The sequence below is a fragment of the Suncus etruscus genome, chromosome X (assembly GCF_024139225.1).
Source record: "Suncus etruscus isolate mSunEtr1 chromosome X, mSunEtr1.pri.cur, whole genome shotgun sequence".
NCBI lineage: Eukaryota > Metazoa > Chordata > Mammalia > Eulipotyphla > Soricidae > Suncus > Suncus etruscus.
The window spans coordinates 90,817,097-90,840,097 of record NC_064868.1 but is presented as its reverse complement, the minus strand read 5'-3'; the positions used below and the strand labels follow the sequence as shown (position 1 = coordinate 90,840,097).

At 47.5% G+C, this 23,001-nt stretch overlaps 1 protein-coding gene across 1 annotated transcript in view; it reads right to left on the bottom strand.

Moving 5' to 3' along the window:
- The window catches only part of MAMLD1 (mastermind like domain containing 1), a 95,881-nt gene that overhangs the window by 17,834 nt on the left and 55,046 nt on the right, over positions 1-23,001 (bottom strand). Inside the window, exons 2-3 of the mRNA XM_049767488.1 lie at positions 17,680-17,838; positions 1,665-3,392 (exon numbers count right to left, since the gene is read on the bottom strand). Coding sequence (XP_049623445.1) covers positions 1,665-3,392; positions 17,680-17,775 — 1,824 coding nt within the window. The 5' untranslated portion in view covers positions 17,776-17,838. The remainder of the gene's footprint in view (positions 1-1,664; positions 3,393-17,679; positions 17,839-23,001) is intronic.

Below are 23,001 nucleotides of genomic sequence, written 5' to 3'. Positions count from 1 at the left end.
ATTAGTCATATGGGCATATAGGATAGGGCAGCCCACTAGCCTCTCCATGTCAGCTGGTGCTTAACTCCTTTACTGCTTCCCTTTGGCCTCTTCATTCTGAGTCCTAGCCCCTCTCAGCCCTCTTGAAAAATATCTTCCTGGGGATCCCTGCCCAAGAATCACTCCATGGCCCTCTGCTCCAAGTTAGCAGCTGAGGTCTGTTTTCTTGGATGATAGCTAAATTCAATTTCTGAAAATCACAGCTGATATTAGTGAGGTTCCTTTGGACCTTCCCTTTGATCTCACTGCATTCCAGTCCCAGATGGGGGTACTATTAGCATCTCTATCTTGCACAAAGAGACATCTATGTCCAGAGTGAGCATAGCTACTGCCAGTTGAAAAGGGGTCAAGATGGGACTTAGTACAATTAACCTTGAGCCTATTCTCTTTAACCCCCCAGGGCCCAACCCCTGAAAACCCCCACAACCCCTCCCTAGTCCTATGGTATTTTCTTGTATGTCCAGGGTATTGGGTGGCCTGCACTTTTGAGGCAAAGATGCTCAGTTTGCCCAGGATATGAAGTACCCTGGTAAGGGGCAAGAGGACTTGCCAACCTAAGGCCAAATCCAACGCCAAGCCACCCTAATACAAACGAAGATCACTGACAGGCTGTGAGACACAGTGTGAAGAGGCTACAGTGGCAAGGACTGGTAGAGGCCTTTGGCCAACAGCTTCCTCAGAACTACTTGCCAGGGTTTTGCCAATGAGCCCTGAGAACTTTCAAGAAGCACATTTGAGACTGCGTCCTACCTGAGATGCGACAGTTGGGCCAGAAGCCTCAGCAGACACAGCCTGGTTTCCTGGAAGCCACACAATGTGAGGTTTGACTGTGTTAGACAACAGTGAGAAATCATCAAGGCAGGGCCCTGAGCCCTGGAAAGTGGGAGGCAGCCTGGTTGTGCCAGTCAGGGGCTGTCAGCAAGACCAGATGAGGGTGAAAGTCTTGGGATGCTGCCCTTTTGCCCACTGTGTGACTCTGTGCAAGACCTCAACTCTGAGCCTCAGTTTCTCAGCCTGTAACCTGGTGATGGGAAGAATAACTGCCTCATGAGTACAGTACTCATCATTCAGTATCTTCAGGAGGGGCTCAACCAACATCATCTAGCATTAAATGTTGGGGAGCAAAAGCAGAGTCCCCAAATACTGCTGCTTCGTATGGCTAGTCAACAGCCTGTGTGCTTCTCCTGCACCACAATATAATGGTACTAAACATAATGATATACAAGTGTCATGCTGACAGTGCTCAGAAGTCTGCTGGCACATTTCTAGAACACTCTGTGGGCTTTGCTATGCATTGCACCAGTGTTGTGTCCTGGTCTGCTATGAGGTTGTTGCTGTCCTGCCTAAGACATCATACGCCAGCGAGGGCCACTCAGGCACCTGGGACTTCCTGATGGGTGTCATTCCCCCACCAAGGGAAATGAAGCCCCTGGAATTGAAATAGGCAGCATCTCTATTGGCCTCGTCATTGCTGCAGTCTGACCATACGGAAAAGATCCCAAAATGGACTTTTCTAGAAAGGAAAGTGAAGGGCTGGATGTGCCCTTGGAAGCCAGGAATACCTAGTAAGAAGCACCTGTCTGCTTGCCCCAAGGCAGGAAGGCATTGGTGAGCAGTCTTCTTACCTGTCTGGGCAGAGCAGGCAGGGTGTCAGGGCCCATGGCCCGCTGCGAATAGCGCTGTGACTGCTGCATCACCTGCTGGAGCAGGAATGTCGACGGGTCGTGCTGCTGCAGCTGCAGAGTGGCCGTGGCGGTGGATGATGCAGTGGCTGAGGATGACGGCATAGATGTGGGCTGCTGCAGGTAGTGGAGCAGGCTGGCCTGGCGCGGGGTGGTTGGCATAGTGGGCATTTTCGAGGGCCCTGGCTCTGACACAAAATGCGACAGAGGCTTGGTGTTGCCGAATGAGAGAGGCTCAGGTGCCCCCTGGCTGGCGCTGGCTAGGCCCTGCTGCATGATCATGCTGAGGGTGGTTTTGGATGAGCTGGCGCTCATTGGCTTGAACATGGCATTTGCAAGCTGCTGCTGCTGTTGGCTCAGTGGGTTGGTGCTGGGTGGCAGGCTTCGAACCAGTGAGCACTGAGGGGTGAAGGACTGCTGGGGCAAGCCGGGGCTGGCCAGCTTCTCTGGACAGTAGGGTGGCGATGGCCCTGTAGTGCTGGTGGGCAGTGCGGTCAGCATGTGGCCTTGAGGATGCTTGATGGTGGATGATACCAGGTGGGCGAGGATGGAGCTCTGCTGGCTGAATTGTGGCTGCTGCTGGCTGAGTGAGGGGCTGGGCAGCTTGTCAGGAGCATAGGGCATAGAAGGGCCCAGAGTGGCACTGCTGCTGGGTGTCATGCTGGAGAGTAAGGCGTTGGGGGAGGCCTGCATGCTGCTTCCCTGCATGCTGCTTCCCTGCATTGTGCCTGATGACATGCACGATACCAAGAGGTTCTGGGAGCTGAAGGGTGGTGGTGGAGGTGGGGGATGTGGCGATGGCACTGGGCGGTAAGGGGGTGAGAGGCCTGGAGGAGGCAGACTGGACCAGTTGGGTGCAGAGCTCTGCGATTGCTTGGTGGCTGACCCCTGCTTGCTGGCTGCCAGCACCTTCAATTGGTGAGCATGATGCCACTGTGGCATCGGGATCTGAGGCAGGGCCACAGGGGGCCTCGCCTGGGCCTGATTCTTGGCCTGGGCTACTGAAGTGCTGGGACACACCATCTGCTTACTGGTTGAGGGCAGTCCATAGCTGACCCCTGCAGAGGAGGTGGGCATTGGCAGTGACATGCCAGGGACCTGGCTGCAGCTTGGTGGGAACTCTTTGCTGGACCCCAGGCTCTCCAGGTGTGGCATCTGAACTGTTGACTTGGAGGTGGTAGGCAGGGGGGTATCCAAGATCAGGGGCTCTTCTGGCTTGTTGCCCAGAATCTTCTCCAAATCGAGCTCAGCCGAGCTCGGCTCTTGAATATTGGTCAGTTCCTCCAGAAGATCCTGAAGCTCTTGGTCCACGGTGGCCTGCATGTTGTTGCTGCCTTTGTCACCATAAGGAGCCAGGTGGGGGGGTGCCCCTTTCAGGCTCATTTCAGTGGGTGGTACCACCGCATACGGTGAGCCCATGACATTGCCATTCAGAGGACTGTTTTCCAGTAGAAGTGAATGGCCAGCAACTTCCATGGCTGATGAGCCAGGATTCATGGTGATGGGAGGAGCCTGCAGCTCTGTACAGGATGTGCTGGGATGGGCTCTCGGCATGCCCATTGAAAGAGTGACATCTTCAAGGCAGGGCCTCTTGCTTTTGGTAGGGTAACCCCCTTCTGCCATGCCTGGATATGGGTAGCTGTCTTCTTCCTGTCTCCGTTTAGCAGCTCCCTGTGGGTGGAGAGGGGAGAGGCAGTGATGGTTATAAAGGCACATTACAGCTAATGAACATGAAACTTACGAAAGAGAAAACATCTCTCAGTTGAAAGACTTGAAGTTGTCAAAACTAGACAATACAGCCTATTTTGAGAACTGCTCATGCTTGTTTCTTTGTTGCAGTGTTTCATTTAAACTCCTTGGTTAGATTTCAAATAAGCCATTATGCTGTCTGTAGACTCAACCAGGCAAAAAGTCATGCAAAGGAAGTTTTATGCCCACTTAAAGGAAACTGAGGACACTACTAAGGGACCCTGTGCTTTGTTTGAGGTTGGTGACACTACCAAACTACCCAGAGGTCTAGCAGAGAGGTGCTTGATGACTGTCTCTGGAGCATCAGATTTTGAAAGTGCCACTGTAATGTAGACACTATTTTATTTCAATTTATTTATTTTGGTTTTGGGAGCCACAGAAGATGGCCCTCAAGGCCACTTGCTTTTTAAAGGACAAGTGTAACAGAAACACTGCATGTTCTCAGGGCTTTCCTGTCCTGCTTTAGCATGTCAGGTTGCAGTGAGACCATGGGTCACATGGAATCAGCAGAGGAGGCACTATATCTGGGGGTAGCTGTCTAAGCTGTACATGAAGGGGAAAGATGCGCTTCCTGAACTCCATCATGATTCCATTAATCTCTCTCTCTTTCACACACTAGGAGTAATCGTCTCCCAGGTGTGACTGGTCATTCCTTTTCTAGCCTGAACATTCTTTACTCGCTTGTTTGTTTTTCATGGGAATGATGTGTAAGCTGCCACCCCCTTCCTCCACAAGCCTAAACTCACTGAAGAAATTCCTCTCTGCAGATGCATCCTTGGGCTGAAAGATAGGATACAACAGGAAAAGGGCCCAGCCTACAATCTTGGGGAGCTGCCCACCAGTTAACAGAACTGGCCTTGGGGATCAAAGAAGGGCTGTTACTCATGCTGGGTTTCCTTCATTCGCTGGGCTTCACACAGTACTCTGTGGCACTCACACCAAAGCTAGCAAGGGCTGGTGTATGTGTGTGTGTGTGGGTGTCAATGTGGGAATGGCTGCATCAAGGACAGGAAGCGGGGGGAATGGCCTTAGTGCCAACAGTCCACCAGAGATGTTTTTCTGGAAGCATGTTTTTCATGTATGACAGCCCTGTGTGGGAATGCTTGGATAGAGTGCAGGTACTGCATGTCGGACACCTATGTTATCCACTGGATATCATTTTTCTAGACCAGTGGTTGGCAACCTTTTTTTTCAACTGAGCCAAATCTCGCCAAAACCACGATTGAAGTTTATTTTGAGAGCCACACAGGGCGCGCACTGACAGAGGCCAGGAGCAGAGTCCTGACTCCTGGAGAGGCCGCCTGGCACACAGAAGAGCCAAATTAGAAGTGTAAAGAGCCACATGTGGCTCGTGAGCCGCAGGTTGCCGACCACTGGTCTAGACCGCTGGAGGCTGGCACTCTGAGGCTGACAATAGACAAGAAAGAGATAACAGGTCCTTAGATTCTGTCATACTACTGTTAGATGGAGAATCTTGAGACTTGGGTACCATGCCAGAACATTTGCTGAGTTTGGTTCCAGTTGCTTCTCACAACCAGCAAGGGAAGAAATCAGGGGATAAATGAACAAGGACCAGGTGACCAGGTGCTCTTGCCCTTGACTTCTGGCATTCTATCAACTCTAGGTTGACTGGCAAACAAATCACAGCCCAAAATAGCTAGAAAAAGTCCAATATGTATAAAGAGAAGTGGATGGGAAAGATGGGCAAAGGGCCAAAAGGGGTGGGAATCCCAGGGGATTCCCTGCAGAAGGCCAAGATGGACACAAGGAGCCCAGGATTATGACCATGAAGTCACAGACGATGTGAGAGTGACCACTGTGCCCAGGAGGTGGAAAAGGATGGTCTGGAGAAGACAGGGATAAAGGGACAGTGAGTGAGATAAGGGACTTGACATATAATTCAGAGTTAACTGGAAAACACTAGGGCTGCCCTGAATCCTTTAATGAGAGCTTGTGAACACATTCAGTTATTCATCAGTGGCATTCACACTAGTATGCCCTGATCCATTTCAATGAGAGGACCCAACTGGTCCTTCTATAACAAAACAGGTTCCTGGATGCCTATTTAAGTGAACCTAAGTGAAGATGCCTCTTTGGGTGGAGTGCAGGTTGAGCTGCTGGTACTTGGAGGTGAAGCTTCTTCACTGGGCAGGAGGGAGTACATAGCTAGCTTCAAGGTGGCTTCAAGGTTGCATAGGTACAGAGATGGTGTATGGTGTTGCAGGTTCCCCACAGACAGACTGAAGAACCCCACCTATGAAGGGATCCTTCATCTCATGCTGAGAGGCTGGCTTGTTTTTCTGGTGCCCGGGGTCAACCTGGCCCCCTTCTTGGCTCCCTGTAGTCAGGATATGCTGGTGGAAGGTCAACTACTCAAGTTGAGGATGATTGGCTGAATCACCTCTTGCCATACTACTGGGAATGGAAGGTCCTAGCCTAGTTTTCAGAACCTTCTGAAGCTACCTTCCAGCTTCATGTCCAACTTCCAGTCTCTGGACTCAGTGTCAGATTGGACTAGATCTCAGCTCAAGATCCAACCCACCCACTGTGACACTTCTTTTTCTTTTTTAAAAATACTAACAGTGGGTGAATCATAGAAGATGGCGTGATTTCTACAGTCTACACCAAACTTCTTTTTGGAGCCACACATATAATGCTTAGGGGTTATTCCTGTCTCTGCATCCAGAGATCATTTCTAGCAGGCTCAGGGGACCATAAGGTGCTAGGGATAGAACCCAGGTTGTCCGCATACAAGGCAAGCACCTTACTCTCTGTATTATCACTTCCACCCCTTGTCTTCTTCCAGAAAATAAAACTGAGTATGCCTTATTCATAGCCCCACAGGTAGGGAATAAACAGGACACAATGTGCCAGATGTCACAACTCCCTGAGTCTTCAGGCATGGCCTTCAGTGGGGGCAGGAGGGCTGGTCCTCAGGCATCTTTCAGAAATCACTGCCTATCCACCAAAGCTCACAGAACCCCATTCCATAATTGGGCAGATAAAGCCAACAATGTGACCCCCATGACCTTCGAAACATTCATGAAAATGAATCTGGGAGCATGTGTTAGCTCCCCCACCCCCTAAATAATGGACCAACAAAAGCAACCCTTCTGATGGAAGCCAAGTTCAGCTCTAAAGTCCACATTATTCCTGATACTATCCACACATTGACACATGGTCATTCATAACTTTTTCAGTCTGGCATGGTACAAGAGGCAGAAATTCCTTGAAAAGATTAAGCAATTGCTAGTTCTCCTCATTCAGGCTCAGGCCTTCCAGAGGTCATGTGACACAGGCTTAGGAATCTGGGTACACAGAAGCCTGGCTGCATTTTGGATGGTCTGACTGGAAACTTGAACGTGAACACCCACAAAAGTCCCAGGAAACTGGCCCAGTTCCTGTTGTAGGTAATATAAGAGTTTGCAGGAGTACAGAAGGGCTGTGTTCAGAGATGCTCAGAGTGTCTTGGAGGGGACTATTACCAGATAGAAAAGGTGGGTGGGTGGCTACTTCAGGTTCCCAGATGCCAATTTTCTTGGTATCCCTCTTCGTCCTCATGAGGACACCCGTCTAGTAAATGTCTCTCAAGAACATAGAGAATGGACCCTCTGTGATCATGGGGTTTCCCTGTAAACTGGCTTGACAGAGAAGAGTGAGAAGATGGCTGAGTCAGGAGCAAGGTCCCTAATATGTCAAGCATACCTAGGTCTCAGGAAAAAGGGAGAAAGAAGGAAGAGCACAGCCTAAAGGCTGGATAATCCAGATGCTTCTACCCCAGGCACAGGCTCATCAGCACGTTTCTTTCTCAGAACAGTGGTCCCGCATTGACTGACCTGGTACCTGAAGTGGTACCTGTCTCACTAGGAAGGCAAGATCTGGTGAATCACCCTAGATCAAGTGGGTAGGCTAGGGATCCTTGACTGCTGAGAGGTCATAAGGACTCTGTTTCAGGAACGGTGTCCTCCTCAGAGATGTTTAGCAAGAATCTCAACCTCTGATGGGAGTAGTCTTGGGGCCCCTAATTTGCAAGACTAGGAAGAGGAAAAAGCAGAAGCCTCACGATTCAGATCTGTCTTCTCTAGTCCATGTGGGACTAGGTAAAAGTCATTTCAGCTTCTCTGGACCTCAGTGAGTGATTTTGTACAATGGGCTCCTGGTCTGACCCATGTGTTCCATAGGCAATCATTACTGACGCCCTTCCCTGGGTCCCCAAGCTGCCTGCTGGCTCTCTGGCCAATAAGGATATAGCCACCAGGATTGAATCACATAGGAAAGGACAGAGGCCACCACTTCATTCCAACACTCCTGAGCCAGCAGTGGGCATTGGCCTGGTTTTCGGGAAGAGAGATGGCACATGAAATGTCAGGTCCAATTGCTTGTCATGCGGCAGCACTGAGTCCATCACACCATCTATGACCCCTGCCTCTCCCTTCCTGCTCATGCTGGCTCTGAAGTCTAAAAAGTCAGCCTAAAGAGAGGACCTGGGGCTGGGGGCAAGTTTCTAGAGCTCAGATCTATCTCTAGTGCAGACACAACAGTCAGAAGAGCAGGCTGCTCTCAGAATGGACCCAAGCCCAGGGAAGTATGTGGCTGTCAAGCAATCCTCAATACCCAAGGGCCCACATAATATGGCTCAGAGCCTGCTAGCCTGTAACAAGGTTCTGAGCCTCAAGGGTCAGGCCTGGAGCACCCTAAGCGGATGTGTCTGTGGTTCTGGGCCTGGTCTCTGCTAGACATAGTCCCATGTGCTGTCATTGATGGGGTGTCCATGGCATCCCAGTTCAAATGAGGGTGTGGACTGTGGGTGCAGTGGGGACTGCTGAGGGAAGGGGATCAATGTTTCAGTCTGGATAACCCTATGTGTGTGTATATGTGTGTGAGTGTGTGAGTATATGTGTGGCAAGTGTGAGTATGTGAGTGTATGAGTTTCTATGTGTATATGTGTGAGTATGTGTGTGATCCAGGAGGACAGTTTCACTGTTTCCCCCACCAGACTGATGGGTCTAGAGTGGCAATGGGAAGAGGAAAGGCAAGAAGAGTCAAGGTTGGCATCCACAGGCCTAGGGATAATGGTCTCAAGAACAAAGATGTGGGGTTCCATATCAGGGCAAGCACTGCATTTCCCAATCTGGGACTCGGTGTCCCCCTCTGGAAAGGACCTGGGTGTTGGGGTGACTAAGATCATGCTGACAATGCTGAGGCTCCTGTAGTCAGCACAGCATGAGTCTCTTTCCCACAGCGAGGGCATCAGCATTCTAGACATAGAAAGGATTGGGGCATTGCTGGCACTGCAAACATCTTTCATGGAAACCCAGTCAGGGACACAGATGACAAGCAACTCATTGTTATCTCTTACACAGTCCTGTGGTCCAGAGAAACATCTCTGCAGAGCCCATCATGGAATGGTCCAGAAACTGGAAGAATTCAGGGGTTTCTGTGAGGTCTTGGGCAGTTCTCATAAGAGCCACCCTTCTGTTCATCTGAAGTGTGTCAAGACCCATGGAAAACATTCCCCAGGAGTTCCCCCAGACACCCTTTGTCAGGACTGTGTAGTCGGTGAATGGACCCAATGGGGAAAATAAAGTGAGATTTAAGGGATCTTGGTACTTTTTCGGGACACAGCTCCTGGCTCACATATGCTGGGACAACAAGAAACTATGTTTAACCCATGAACTGGAAGGAATCAAATATTGGGGTGTCTACTCAGATAGAGTGAGCTGTGTGGAGGGCCAGAAGCTGCCTTCCATCAGGCTATGCCTGCTTGGTTGAGGGCAGCAGTGTGGGCTCAGGGGAGGCCCTGGTCCTTCTGTCCTGGGAGCATCCCACCCCCAGAGCCTACTTGATTATTTGAAATGGGGGGAAGAGAAGTAGCTGCTGATAACTGTCTTCCCTGTATCTAAATGCAGAGCTTTGCTTTGTAGGGATCAGAACAGTGACAATTGAAGGGAGGCTCTTCACAACCAAGAATGGAAGAGTAAAAAAGCATGTGGTGAGTTTGCAGGCCTAGACAGATTTGGGAAATGAGTCTTAATCAAGGTGATGCTACATCTGCCTGTGTCCTGGGCTGAAAACCAGGGCAGGGAATGTCCTACAGGAGAAAGCCAAGAGCATAGTGGTAGGAGAAGTCAGAGACCTCTGGTTGCTTCAGTGCCTTCTGGAGGTCACATGCTCATCAAATAAGTGCTTTTCAGCTACTGAGATCCAACTGCTGGCTCTAAAACTCAACTGTCTGAGGTGGACCGACCCAGCCAGTAGCTTTGAGCGTCTGGCTCTCTGGGTCCTGCTACCAGAGAAGCAGAGGTGGGATATGAAGTATTAAGACATTCCAGGTCCTCCACTGTGATTGACGGATGAAAGTGGGTATCTTAGCTTGTACAAGATACTTTAGAAATGCAGACACGGAGATGACTCTTCTATTCAGACAGTGTGCAATGCCTTAATCCTCCTGCCTGTGTCACTTGGAGAGACAGTCACAGGCTTGCAATGGGCCTTCTGTGAGAATACCCAGTTTAGTGGCACCCAGACCACTGCCACACAGCCAGAAGGCACAGTGAGACTTGCTTCTCACTGTTGTCGGGACAGAAGAGCCTAGTGATGTGAAGTTAGCATGGTGCCTGGCCTGGTATGGGCTGAATATTCTTTCTCTGGACAGTGTACTCTTCCTGGTGGTCTGAAGACAGCCTTGAACTAGGTTGACTCAGCAATTTTGGTCACTCAAGGCAGCTGTGCCTGGAGTCATTGGATGCTCTCCTGCACAGTTGTGCACAAGGCTCACTTCTGGAAGCTCCACCCTAATAAAGTGGGTGAGTACGGGCCTTCCCATGGTTTGGGAAGAGAAAAGATCTGGCATCATAACTGAGTTGCTTCTAGGGGTACAGCTGGGAATAGTCTAGTCATGAATCCTAATTTCATATTGATCACCAGCATATGCCAATGTTTCATATCTCCCAAACAGCAGGGCTGACGACACATGAGAAATGATGATAACCTCCACATATTGATTTCACTCCCTCCCTGTGGGGAGTGTACATGACTGCAATGTGCTGTGTCATAGAACCTGAAAAGTTTCCTTCGTGCCCACAGGGGTGGGTTTATGTGCAGGGGTGGTGAGGGCAGTGGTAGGGTAGGGATAGGGGATAGGGATAAAGTGAGGGTGGTGAGCAGGCAGTGGAAGTAGGTGATGGCAGCAATAGACCTGGAGGTGGGAAGGGGTGGAGGTGAGGTGGTGAATGTAGAGCTGGGGCATTGGAGATGTCACTGGCAGAGGAGGTGATATGAGAACTGTGGGTAGAAGGTGAAGGTGCCAAAGGAGGTGCTGGAGGTGTAGAGAAGTGGTTAGAGAGGGGTGGAGAGCATCATTGAGGTAGGCAAGGGGTGGAGATAGGGTTGGTACCGGGGGTGCAGAGTGGCAGTTTGGAGTTGGCAATGATGAGGCTTCAGAGAGTGGGAGTGGAAGGCTGTGGGGAGGTGAAGGAGATAGGTCCAGGGCTGATGAGCTAGCACTGTGCTGTCTGGGAGGTGGTGCTGGCAGGGGATAAGGCTAGGCGGTGTTTTCTACAACATATTTCCTCCTGCTGGTACTTTCCTGAAGAAAATGCCAGTGACCCAGGTAGCAATAGAAGACTCACACTGAATGTGTCTTTAATAGAAACCTTAAATCTGTCTCCTGGCAGTTGGCATCATTATCCTTTCTTACCTGGAAAATTCAAGTTGTGTTTCTGACCAAAAAAAATTTCATGGAGATTTTTGTTGTTGTTGTATTTAAAAATGCTGCCAAAGAAGTATTTTCATGTTAGGTTTAACTACAGGAAAGGGCAAGGCATTTCGAGGTTGCTAAGCTGTCTCCTGGCTATGAAAATTGGACAGATAGTCTTACGAGCTACTCTGCACTGACCTCTTTGAAGCTGTCTCTTTTGCTCCTAGATATGGGCAGTTGGTGTTTGAGGGCTGGCTTCCTGGAAGGATTGGGCTCAACCAAGCTCTTTGTTCTCAAGACTACAGGTGTGGTGGGAAGAGGAAAAGAGGGAAACATGCTCTGCTTTTCACCCACTGTGAGACCAGCTCAATAGTGGTAACTTATTTTAGAAAAGTAGGCAACAAGAGACTCCTGTCTAGAGCAGAAAGGAAGATTTGAACTGTACAAAACTGGGCTTGGAAGGGGGTTTTTCGAACAGAGCCCCCAGCCCCAGAAGAAGTACAAGATAAGGAGAAAGAGAAGAGCCCAGTGGAGAAAGAGCTGAGACTCTTGAGGAATGGTAAGAAGTGAGCAAAGTGATGAGCAAAGTGAGCAGAAATACTGTGAAAAGAACTCTCCAGGTCTGGGACAGGGTGGCCAGATAGGTGGGCAGTGCAGAAAAGACAAGAACTGGGGCAAAGGCTCTGGGAGCAGGGAAAGGGCAAGACCTCTGGAGACATACTACTGGCCTGGACTTGGAGCAGGCAGCTTGCCCACATGTTTGGTGGCCCGAAGTGGGATGAACAGCCTAGGGAGAGTCTCATTGTCACTGGTCGCATTGGTTCTATTTAGAAAAGGTGCCTGGATGCTGCTGCGAGGAGCTGGGTGTTTCCAGGTTCGGGAACTGTTAGAGAGCCCAAGTTTCATTATGTCATAGATGGATTGGGACTAGCTTTGATGGAGGACAGCAAGCAGAACATAGGGGTGAAGACTTGGTGTTTTGCTATGAGGAAGTTCCTAGGAGAATGCCCTCTTCATGGGGAAAACTATGGCCTCAGGAAATTGGAACCAAAAGTCAGTTATCTAGATCCAGGCCCAGTGCTAATGGAACTCTGTGCCATGGACCATCTCTCAGGAACCAGTTCTGGCTCTGTGCTGATAAAGCTTTATTGACAAACACAGGCCACAGGCCAGATTTGGCCCACAGGCCCACACAGCTAGAGCATGAGCTGAGCCCAGCCTCCTGAAAGAAAGTTATGTTTAGCTAAATTATTTGCACACTATACCAGCCCATGGAGGCCTCCTGCTCATGAGATAGAGACCACCAATTTTTCCAGAGAGGAAAAGCGAGGATGGGACAGAGGCTGACTCTCCCTGAAGGCCCATCTCTGCTCTGCTCTGCTCTGATGTACTGCTCAGGCCTGCTCTTAGTCTTCTTCTCCATTCCCAGCTAGGCCCGAACTGTTTCCTTCCTCTGGGCCCCTGGGGCCTGGGGGCAGGGTTCAGTTATCTTCTGTGGATGTGACTTAGCTGTGGGAACCAAAGTTTCCCTGTATGTGTGCATGTCTTCCCCTTTCCAGAAGACAGAATGAATTTGCTGACTGGTCTCGTGACCTGAATCCAACAGAGAGGGTGGTCTGAATGATTTCTAAGGGGCCCTTGGTGAAGATGAACACCAAACAGCCACTATGTACTGGGCTTCTACAAAATGTGGAATCCAAGCATAGGTGGAGGGGTCAACAGAGACCACAGGGTCATAGGAATGGGGCAGGTCAGAGGCCAGTCTGTTGGCAGGGAACAATAGAGGCAGCTCTGGATGGCACTGGAAGAGAGAACAAATCTCTCAGAATGAGGTAGGGGAGGCAGAGAAAGGCACATGGATGGGCATGGCAGAGCTCATGATGCTCAGTAGCCCCTTGGTTGGGCTTAAGGGGTCCTGCTGGAAAGCCAGTGAGTAGGGGAGCATGTTAGCATTCACCCCTGATGATAGCAGAAAGCTCAATTCTTCAAAACTGAGCTCACCTGATCAGAGATCAGAAACGAGGCACCCCAGGGCAATGCAGGTCTGAAGGTCTGTGAGCAGGTCCCTGCTGGGCTGGCAGCTGGTAACTCGCAGTGGAAGCACGAGGCCTGAGTTTGGGGAGTCACAAGGCTGCAACCCTGTGCACACAACCTAAGGGGAATGGGGTCAGTGTCTGAAACTTTGAGTGCTCCTGTCACCCGAGTCATGGACTTTCATCCAAATACCTGGCTCTGGGCTCTGAGGGCAGGGGCCAAGCAGAAGAGTACACAGGCAGGCTGGCACAGGATCCTGGGCATTTAGTGCCGAGCCCCCAGATGCCATTAGAAGTCAACTGCCTAAGGAGTTCCCCTTTCCTGAAGACTGTGGGTCTCAGATCATAGGTTGGCTGCGAAGTTCCCCCCCGACACTGAGAGGCTCCAGACTCTGAGCATGCTAGGCTGGGCCACCAGCTGAGCCCACTCTGAGAAGGGCTGCTGAAGGCGGCCTCTGCCCAGCGTCCCACCCCCATGGGTGGTTGTCACAGGAAAGGGCCCTGAGTGCAGAAGGAGGAGGGAGAGAACAGCTGTGTGCTCCATGGGGAGGATCCCCAAAATAGAAAGGCGCAGACGCATTGCAGGCCCTGACCCAGAATGTGCACAGCCTTCCCATCAATCCAGCTCTCAGGGAAGTGGGGCGGCTGATGAGGCTGAGCCCCCCCCCCCACCCCCCGGGTCCTGTGGATCTCTCCCAAGGACACACACTTCCTGGGCTCTCTCAGGGAGCAAACCTCAGAGCTCTCAGAGCTAGACTATCCCTGCGACCCTGGCTGTGTCCTCTCAGAAACCTGTGAAGGCCACAAAGCTGTTTCCTGACAGGGACAAGAACCTTGGAGACTCATGCAGCATCTCAGTGTCAGGATGAACTGCCTCCTCAGGAAGGTGGTCTCTGAGACCACTGGGGTTATGCATGACCCTCCCTTTCCTGGGACCAGGCCTATACAAACAACCTGGGTGGCCTGCCTGAAATAGGGTCTCTGTGGAATCCTAGGCCCTTATACTTCATCCTCTCCATTTTGCCAAATGTCTGTCCCTCCCTGCTTGTGGCATGACTCACCACTTACAGCCTAGCTGGTGGGTCATAATAATCAGAATGCTCTGGAAGTCCTTCTTTCCCTGCCTGTGGACCAGCTTTAATATAGCTGCAGGTAACTGGGGTTCTGATTTCATGCACTGTCCCTGAGTCCTCAAAGCAGGAGGAGGTGAGCTATTCACCTGGATACTGCAACTAAGCAGGGCAGGCCTGGATTTGTGCAGATGTGAGACCCACAAAGGGCCACTCTGGAAAAGCACCTTTCAGTCTTGCTGGCTCACTAAGGAGCTCACAGCTACAGAGGACTTCTGGTGAGGGCCATTCACTGTTTCTCTTCTTGCTTCGGGGAAGGACAGAAAGGTGGAGATGGGTGAATGGGCCCTAGCGAGGAAGTTGTGGCAAATGTGCTGCTAAATGATGAAGTAGGGTAGGTCAGGGTGTAAGATAAGGTGCTCAGGTGGCCAAACAGAGGCAGACCCTGGGAGATCTTTTGACCTCAAGAGCACACTGTGTGGGGCCAGAGAGATAACACGGAGATAAGGTGTTTGCCTTTCATGCAGAAGGTCATTGGTTCGAATCCCGGCATCCCATATGGTCCCCAGAGCCTGCCAGGAGCAATGTCTGAGTGTGGAGCCAGGAGTAACCCCTGAGCACTGCTGGGTGTGACCCAAAAACCAACCCCCCCCAAAGACCACAGTATGTTGTCGGGTTAGTGATGACTATAATGCCACATCTAAGCTCTCTAAAGATTCTTGGTAAGGTAAATGCTCAGAAGTCAGGGCATGCCACCTAAAGAGCTGTGAGGTCTGAGTTCCTTGCTTTCCAACTCACATCCAGTCAAAAATTGCCAGGTGATCCCCATGGCTTCTGGTAAAATCTGAACTGAGTCCAAGGATAAGTGACATGCATACCACATTCCAATTACATACAGGCTCTGCGGGACCTCTTATTCAGATGAATGCACCCACCAATGCAGATGGGGAGCAAGTGGGAGGGCTTCACCTCAAAGGGCAGGCCCAAGAGACCACCTTATCAAGGAGAATGCAGAGATTTGGGGGATGGCTTCTTTACCACAAGCCTCTCTCCATGTGCAGAGGGCCAATGTCCAATTGAGGGTGAGAGAACCAAGAGCATTAGGTGACCCATTGCTGATGGGGATAGCCCATGTGTCCCCAGGAAGCAATATGCACTGACTGAAGAGAGGCAGAGAGAGGAATATCCACAGGGCACTGGGATGTACCACCTAACTCTGTGGTACCAAGTTGCTTGTTCTCTCTGAGTCTCCAGGTTCTGGTGTGTCCTCTTTATCTTAGAGTTAGCCTAAGAATGTTGAGTTAACCTGCTGCCTCCACCACCTCTGACCAAATGCCAATGAACAAAGCGTTTGACATCTGCTTGATTCTCAATGACTGTGACTCACTTTTCTGTTCTTTTAGGAGCCATGCCCAGTGGTTCTCACTTCAAGTTCTGTATTCAGGGGATGTTATGGAACCTGGGTCAGCTGCATGCAAGGTAAATGCCAAATGCCCAACCTGCTGTACTGTCTCTCCAGCGCCATTACTACTCTTGGTAGATCTTAGCAAGGGACCAGTGTGTGATGTCATTTTCTTGCAAGGAGGGTTTGCAGATTTCCACGTGGGAGTCCCAGGGTGGATTCCCAGGGTGAGAGAACTCTCCTTTGAAACTGAGCCCAGGCCACGTGTAGGTCAGGATGCTTGAAAGATTGTTTCTGTTTAAGGGACTGGGGGATGGAGAAAAAACTAGGAAGGTTGAGACTCTGACACATCAAGGAGGCATGCAGGATGTGAGTGAGGGGCTCCAAAAAGGTGCTCCCAGTTGTGCACCCTCTCCTGGGACTCCAGTGTGGAGAAAGCCCCAACTGTGTTAAGTATCAGTGCTAAAGAGCTGAGAGCTAACATTTAGGCCTGTTTGCGGGATGGGAGCAGAAACATGGGCACATCCTAGTGTTCAGGAACCAGGATGCTTACAGAGAGGACAGAGAACAAGGGATGAGAACAAGGAGAAGGGCAGGTTTTGATAATGTCCAAGTGGGGCATGATTAGAGCTCCTGGCAGGGCTCCCAAAGGGATTCAAATGTGCTAAGAATCCAATACTGAAAGCCACCTGATCTGTGGTGACTTCTGTGGTAAGGAAGTGAGTGGCACTAGTCTACATTGACTCCAACTCAAGAGTTGACTTACTACTCAAACTTCACAAGAGGGTTGATGAACAAGTGAGGAAACTGGGAGAAGGACCTTGCCACTCCAGCCATCTAGTCTTCCAGAAAATAACTCTATATGGATAAGAAGGATGATGATGATAAGTAGAGACCCAGTGTAACCCTTGGGTTACTGCAAAGAGCTTTGCCATCCAGGTCTTCACTTTTAAGATGAAAAGACACAAGAAATCAGTAAGATAATGATCAAGTCTCCAGATTGTCTCCTGGGCAATGCCTGATTGGAGAATTTTGAGGAAAGACTGCTGGCAAGTTCATCCCCATTTCTGCCATCTCTGGGATCTGAGACCCCAGGAAGTGAAGGTTGTTGAACGTTCATACTCAACTCTACCACACAGTCAAGCAGATGAGATAGGTGAGGAGCGAAGAGGATAAGTAAGATTTTAACAATCCTCGTTGACCTGTGCACCTCAAGTCCACAGAAAGCATGTTGGCCTCAGAAGCATCACAGTTCTGTGCAGAGCCCAGAGCCCCCAGCTTTCTGAACAGGAAGGAAGCAGACCACACTCTCCAAGAGCCATTTCCTCCCTGCTCTATTAATTTCAGAGATTAAACCAGCCACTCCTCTGCGGCCCTAATACACTGAGATAACAGCCATTGTGTTTGCTGCCACTGCTAACTGAGCTAATCTTGGTCGACTGGCCATGGCGCAGATTTCCATTGTCACATTCAACTAACCAATGAGTCTCCAGGCTTTAGGAACTATCTAACTTTAGATACACAAAAGAGATCTGTGTTGGAGGTGGTGGGGAGAAAATATTTCTTAAATGAATTTCCAAAAGGACCCCTATGCCAGACTTCATTGGGGATCCCCTTCAGAGCCCTCCTTGCCAGCTTCCTTTCGGTTCTCGGTGACACAAGGAAACTGGTGCAATACATCTAGTGCCTGTCATTCCCACATTTTTGGGTTCTATAGAGAAAAAAATAGGCTTTTCTTTCCTCTCACCCTTCCTCTCTTTCTAGTTGGAGGGCGTGATGCAGAGATCCCTGGAGTGGGCATGTAGATGGAGCCCAGGACTGTATTTCCTACTCCCCCAAAAGGCCAGCTCATCTCCTAGATGTTGCCTGGTTCAAGCAACAATTCCTTACATGTTGGGTTGTTTCCCTGTCACTACATTTTGCACAGCACATGTCAATGATATACATTCAAGTTTCAAGTTAGAAGCATTCAGCACCCCCTCCCCCCAAGAGCCCATTTTCTGACCGATTCCTGGAGCTTTCTGGGCTCCTGCCGATTTCCCACCACGGAGTAATTGGGAAGCATGCTCTTGATTATAAGCCGACTTTTCCAGTCATCCATTGTTTGACCTGCAATTTTATTCTTGATTCTCCAAGGCGCTTCCCAAACGACCTAGACACAGGGCTTAGGGAGACAAAAAATATACTGTCTTTCAGATGTGTGACCATCAAACCCATGAATCACAGACTTTCACTCTTAACAACAGGTTGGGGCAGGGACTGCACATTTTTTTGACTTTGTCCTCCCACCACCCCCGCTTCTCTCCACCCCAGGATTCTGGGACATGGTTCTGAAACAATTGGCTATATTGAAGCCAGTCCTTGGTGAGAACCAGCCTGAGGTAACTGACACAGTTGTGGCTCCTAGGTCTGACGTTGTTTTCAAGTGGCAGATCTAGGAAACTCTCTGGCCTTTGGTGCCAATCTCTATCATTGAATCAAGAGTTTCCACCCTTTTAGCTCTACTGGAGCCAAATGGTGTCTAGATGCAGCAGTGCCTAGCTCCACCTTGTGAGAATCCCAACCAAGTGAGTTAAAAGTTCACAGCCTGAAAGATAATGCAAGGAAGCAGTGGAGGTTGGAAGGGCTCAGGACATGTTAGCACAGTGACTTACAAACTTGAGCAGGCTGTGAAACCCCAGTGCTAGCCCTCTGCAGACGATGGGCAGACACATGCATTCCCAGGAGCCTTGTTTTAATGATCTGGACATGCCATGAGAGCTTTCTGAAGCTCTGATTACATGAGGGGAGCTCTTCCATCATCAACCTTCAGCAATAAAAAAAAACCAGGCTGTAAATGTCCACATACAGGCTTCTGTTGGAATGAAGAAGTATTTTACTGCTTTACACATAGAACAGCTTAAAACACTGGACATTACATATAAAACTTCCACAAGAAGGCACTAGATCGGTGGCACAAGTGGTAGGGCGGTTGCCTTGCACATGCTAACCTAGGGCGGACCATGGTCAGATCCCCCAGCATCCCAGATAGTCTCCCAAGCCAGGAGCGATTTCTGGGTGCATGGCCGGGAGTAACCCCTGAGAGTCACCAGATGTGGCCCAAAAAAGCAAAAAAACAAAACAAAACAAAAAACAAACACTTCCACAAGAAGGTAGATAGAGGAGATTGATTCCTATGGACTGAGGGGTGGTAAGTTGCTTGGGTGTTCTTTTGACTCTCCTTATGGGTCTCATTCAGGAAATGGAAGAAGCTGGTATCCCTAATGGCTTATAAGGGCCAAAGAGTTCTCAAAAAAAGCCTGTGATCTTTGGTCAACAGATCAAGAAATTCACACCCTGCCAAGATAGGAAAGTTTTTATATAATACCTCCTCTAATTCAGCTAAGTGTTGCAGAAAAGTGGTGGTTCCATTCTGTCCAATCAGGGAAGGCTGATAGAGACTTAGTCTCCACCTTCACTTGGCAGTTATGGCCCCACTGCCTCTCCCCATTAGGACAGTGTCAGAGGTGAGTTAGGACTTCTATTCCGACAGAGCAGTAATGAGGCCATAAAGAATTTTTCCCACCTGGGTAAGGGTAACAAGGTGTTCTCATCTATGCCAGGCAGGACTAAGGCTGAGTCCATGGAAGCCTGGTAGGAAGCCAGAGAAATAAGAGTGCTACCTAAGTAATGAGTCGTATCAAATTCTAAAGTACCAGTGGAGACCAAGTGTGGTTCTCTTTACTTGCCAGAATATTGTCAAAGAAAGTCAGTTTTAAGGAAATTAAAAAAATTCAAGGAAAAGTCAGTATTATAATACTTGGAGTGTCCAGATTTCGATGGAAAACAACTCTTCATACCTAGAGTCGGAAACTTCACCATATGAAAAAGAAAATACAGATGCCAGCACTGAGATCACATGGATGGACATCAGAACTATTGAACAATTCTTTTAAAACATATTATCAAAATGTTTCCATCAACAATTATAACCAAGGTTGAAGCAAAAGAAAATGATAAACCATAACGAAGATATAGAAAATACAGAGAATAACCAAGTAGAAATTCTGGAACTGAAAATATAAACCTCAATGAAATAAACATAAATTTAATGGGTGAGAGCGAGCGAGAAGATGATGGTGGGAAGATGGGGAAAAGAGAATAGCAATTACCCAATCTGAACAATAGGGAAAATAACTGGAAAAGTTAAAAGTAGTATAAGTTCATATAGGATTGAAACAAAAGAATTAAGATTGAGTAGCTGGAAACAGAGTAGGGAAGAAAATGTATGCAAAGAAATAATCATTAAACATTTCCCCAGATTTGGCAAAGGATACTAACCTAAAATTCAAGAAACTAAGTAAATCCCTAACAGTCCAAAACAAATAAACCCTATTCCAGCATTTAGCATAATCAAACTTCTGAAACATTAAGTAAAGTCCTGAAAACAGAAAGAGAGAAATAACAACTTACCTATACAGGGGAGAGGTCTGAATGACAATAACCTTTTCAATGATCAGAAACTATGGAGGCCAGAAAGTAGCACAAACATTTTCAAGTGCTGGATATATCCCAGTGAAAGTTAACTGTAGATACAGGAAAGATCAAAGACTTTTCCAAGAACAGACCAAAGAATTTGTCAACAAATAACTATAGCTAAGGTTAAAGGCAGTTCTCTAAACAGAAATAAAAAGATCAAGGAAAGAATCTCAGACACCATCAAGGAACAAAGAAGAGTGGAAAGAGAAAGAAATGTGAGTGGGCCAGAGAGGTAGTACAGTGAATAATGCACTTGCCTTGTATGCAGCTGACCCTGATTTGATCCCCAGCATTACAAAAGATCCCTTAGCAATGCCAGAAGTCACCTCAGAGCACAGTATCAGTAGGCCCTGAACATTCTAGGTGTAGCTCAATCCCCTGACCTGTGAGCAAAAATATGGATAAATAATAGACTATTCTTTTCAAAGTGTCTAAATTTTTGTTTGTTTTTGTTTTTGGGTCACACCCAGCAGCACATAGGGGTTACTCCTGGCTCTGTGCTCAGAAATCGCTCCTGGCAGGCTCAGGGGACCATATGGGATGCTGGGATTCGAACCACCGTCTAAGTTTTTTTTTAGATGGTGGCTAGAGCACCAAAGATAATATTGTGTACTTCAGTTTTAAAGAAATGAGGAAGAAATATTTAACATAATTCTATTATAGATGGAGGAGAGCAAAGGAGTGGAAAGAATAAGGTTTCTTCTACTCCACTCATAGGAATACTATGTTTTATAAACATATATAAAGAGTATGTTTTTATACATGGTATTATGTAGAGCAATCACTAGAAATAGCATATAAAATATGCTCAAAATACCACATAGGAGTCATTGAACAATATTCTAAAACATTTTTGTGTGTCATACCAGGCAATGCTCATGGGTTATTCCTGGCTCTGTATTCAGGAATTACTCTTGGTGGAGCTCAGGAGACCATATGGGGTGCCAGTGGTTGAACTCAGCCCTAGATGCTGTTATATTGCTCCAGCTCCTCTAAAACATTTTTAACATATGGATGTAAGGATGTATAAGAACAAAGACATAAAACAAACATAAATAAAAAAATGACTGACAGAATTAAGTACTAGCTTGTCAGTATGTTTGTTTAGTGAAAATGGTTTCAATATATCAATTAAACCATTAAGATTGCTTAAGGAAATTAAAAACCATGACTCACCTACATGTTATTTACAAGATGCTCACATCATATGTAATCATATGGTAGTTTTAGATATAAAGAATGGAAAATATTTATATTGATATCCACATAAAAGTATCAGGTAACTAATAATTAGATATCATCAAACGTATAAAAAATAAATAAAATCAAATTTAGAAAAAAGGGACATAATGGAGTGACAAAAGGATCAATCACCAAGAAGACTATGCAATAGCAAATGTGTGTGCATAAAATAACAGCCTTAAAATCTGTTTGAATTGACAAGTAAAATAACTTTGAGAAGTCTTAGAAAAAAATAACATTTACAGTGGAGACATTAACAGTTCAAAAAAAAAACCAAATAAACAGAAAATGTGTAAGGTATAGAACAATTCTACAAAACCATCATCTATCAGAATCTAATAAATATTTATAGAAAACAGATCACATTTATTTTGTTGGGTACTTCCATGCAACGCTTATGAATTCTGGGAGCCTTTCCCAGTGATTCTTGACTAACTGGGCTTATTGTTCAAGAAAAGTCTCAGAAGAGCAGGTGCTGCTTGGAACCAGGACACCCTGGCATTATCTGACAGTGCTGTGGGGTCTCCAGGACTCTATCTGGGGTCCTCAAGGGACGAAGTAGTGCAAGTTATCCAATTGGGGTGGACCACATTCAAGACACACAACTTAACCCTTGTACTATGTCTCTAGACCCACAATTTAGATGAGTTAAAAAATATATCCCTGATGAAAATGTCTAAGGTAGACATAATCTGTACTATAAAACAATTCATAATTATTTTGAATGAACTTCAACACTACATAATATGTAGGAAACAACAGAAATGCAACAAGAAGATCTCCAAACACTTGGAAACTACACCACATATTTAAAGGACATAATAGGATATCAAGAGAAAATTTAAAAACACTTATGACTAAATGGAAATGAAATATATCAAAATTTATGGGACACTGATAAAGCTACGCTGACAGGGAAATTGATAGCCTTGAATGCTTGCAATAGAAGTGAAAAAATTAAAAAAAAAAAACATCATCCAAGCTTCTGCCTTAAAAAAAAAAAAAAAAAACAAGTAGGGGCTGGAGAGATAGCATGGAGGTAAGGCGTTTGCCTTTCATGCAAGAGGTCATCGGTTCGAATCCCAGCGTCCCATATGGTCCCCCGTGCCTGCCAGGAGCAATTTCTGAGCATGGAGCCAGAAGTAACCCCTGAGCACTGCCGGGAGTGACCCAAAAACCACAAAAAAAAAAAAAAAAAAAAAAACAAGTAAAAAGCAAATTAAACCCAAATAGAAAGAAAACAATATGAATGACAGGTATCACTAGATAATGAAATAACATTGAGAACTAGAAACTATATTAAAGTACATGGAAAAAAGCCATTCCTTAAAACATTAATTGCCAAGTACAGTAGGTAGGATGCTTGCTTTGCATGTGGCCAATCTAAGTTCCATCCTGGCAATTTACATAGTCCTCTGAACCTGCTAAGAGTGATTCCTGACTAAAGAGCCAGGAATATGTCCTGAATATCTCTGAGTGTGGTTGAAAACAAAATAAAAAATAAAAATAAAACAGTATTAATAAAACTGACAAACCTCTAAGCAAGACTGCCCCAAAGAGGAAAGAC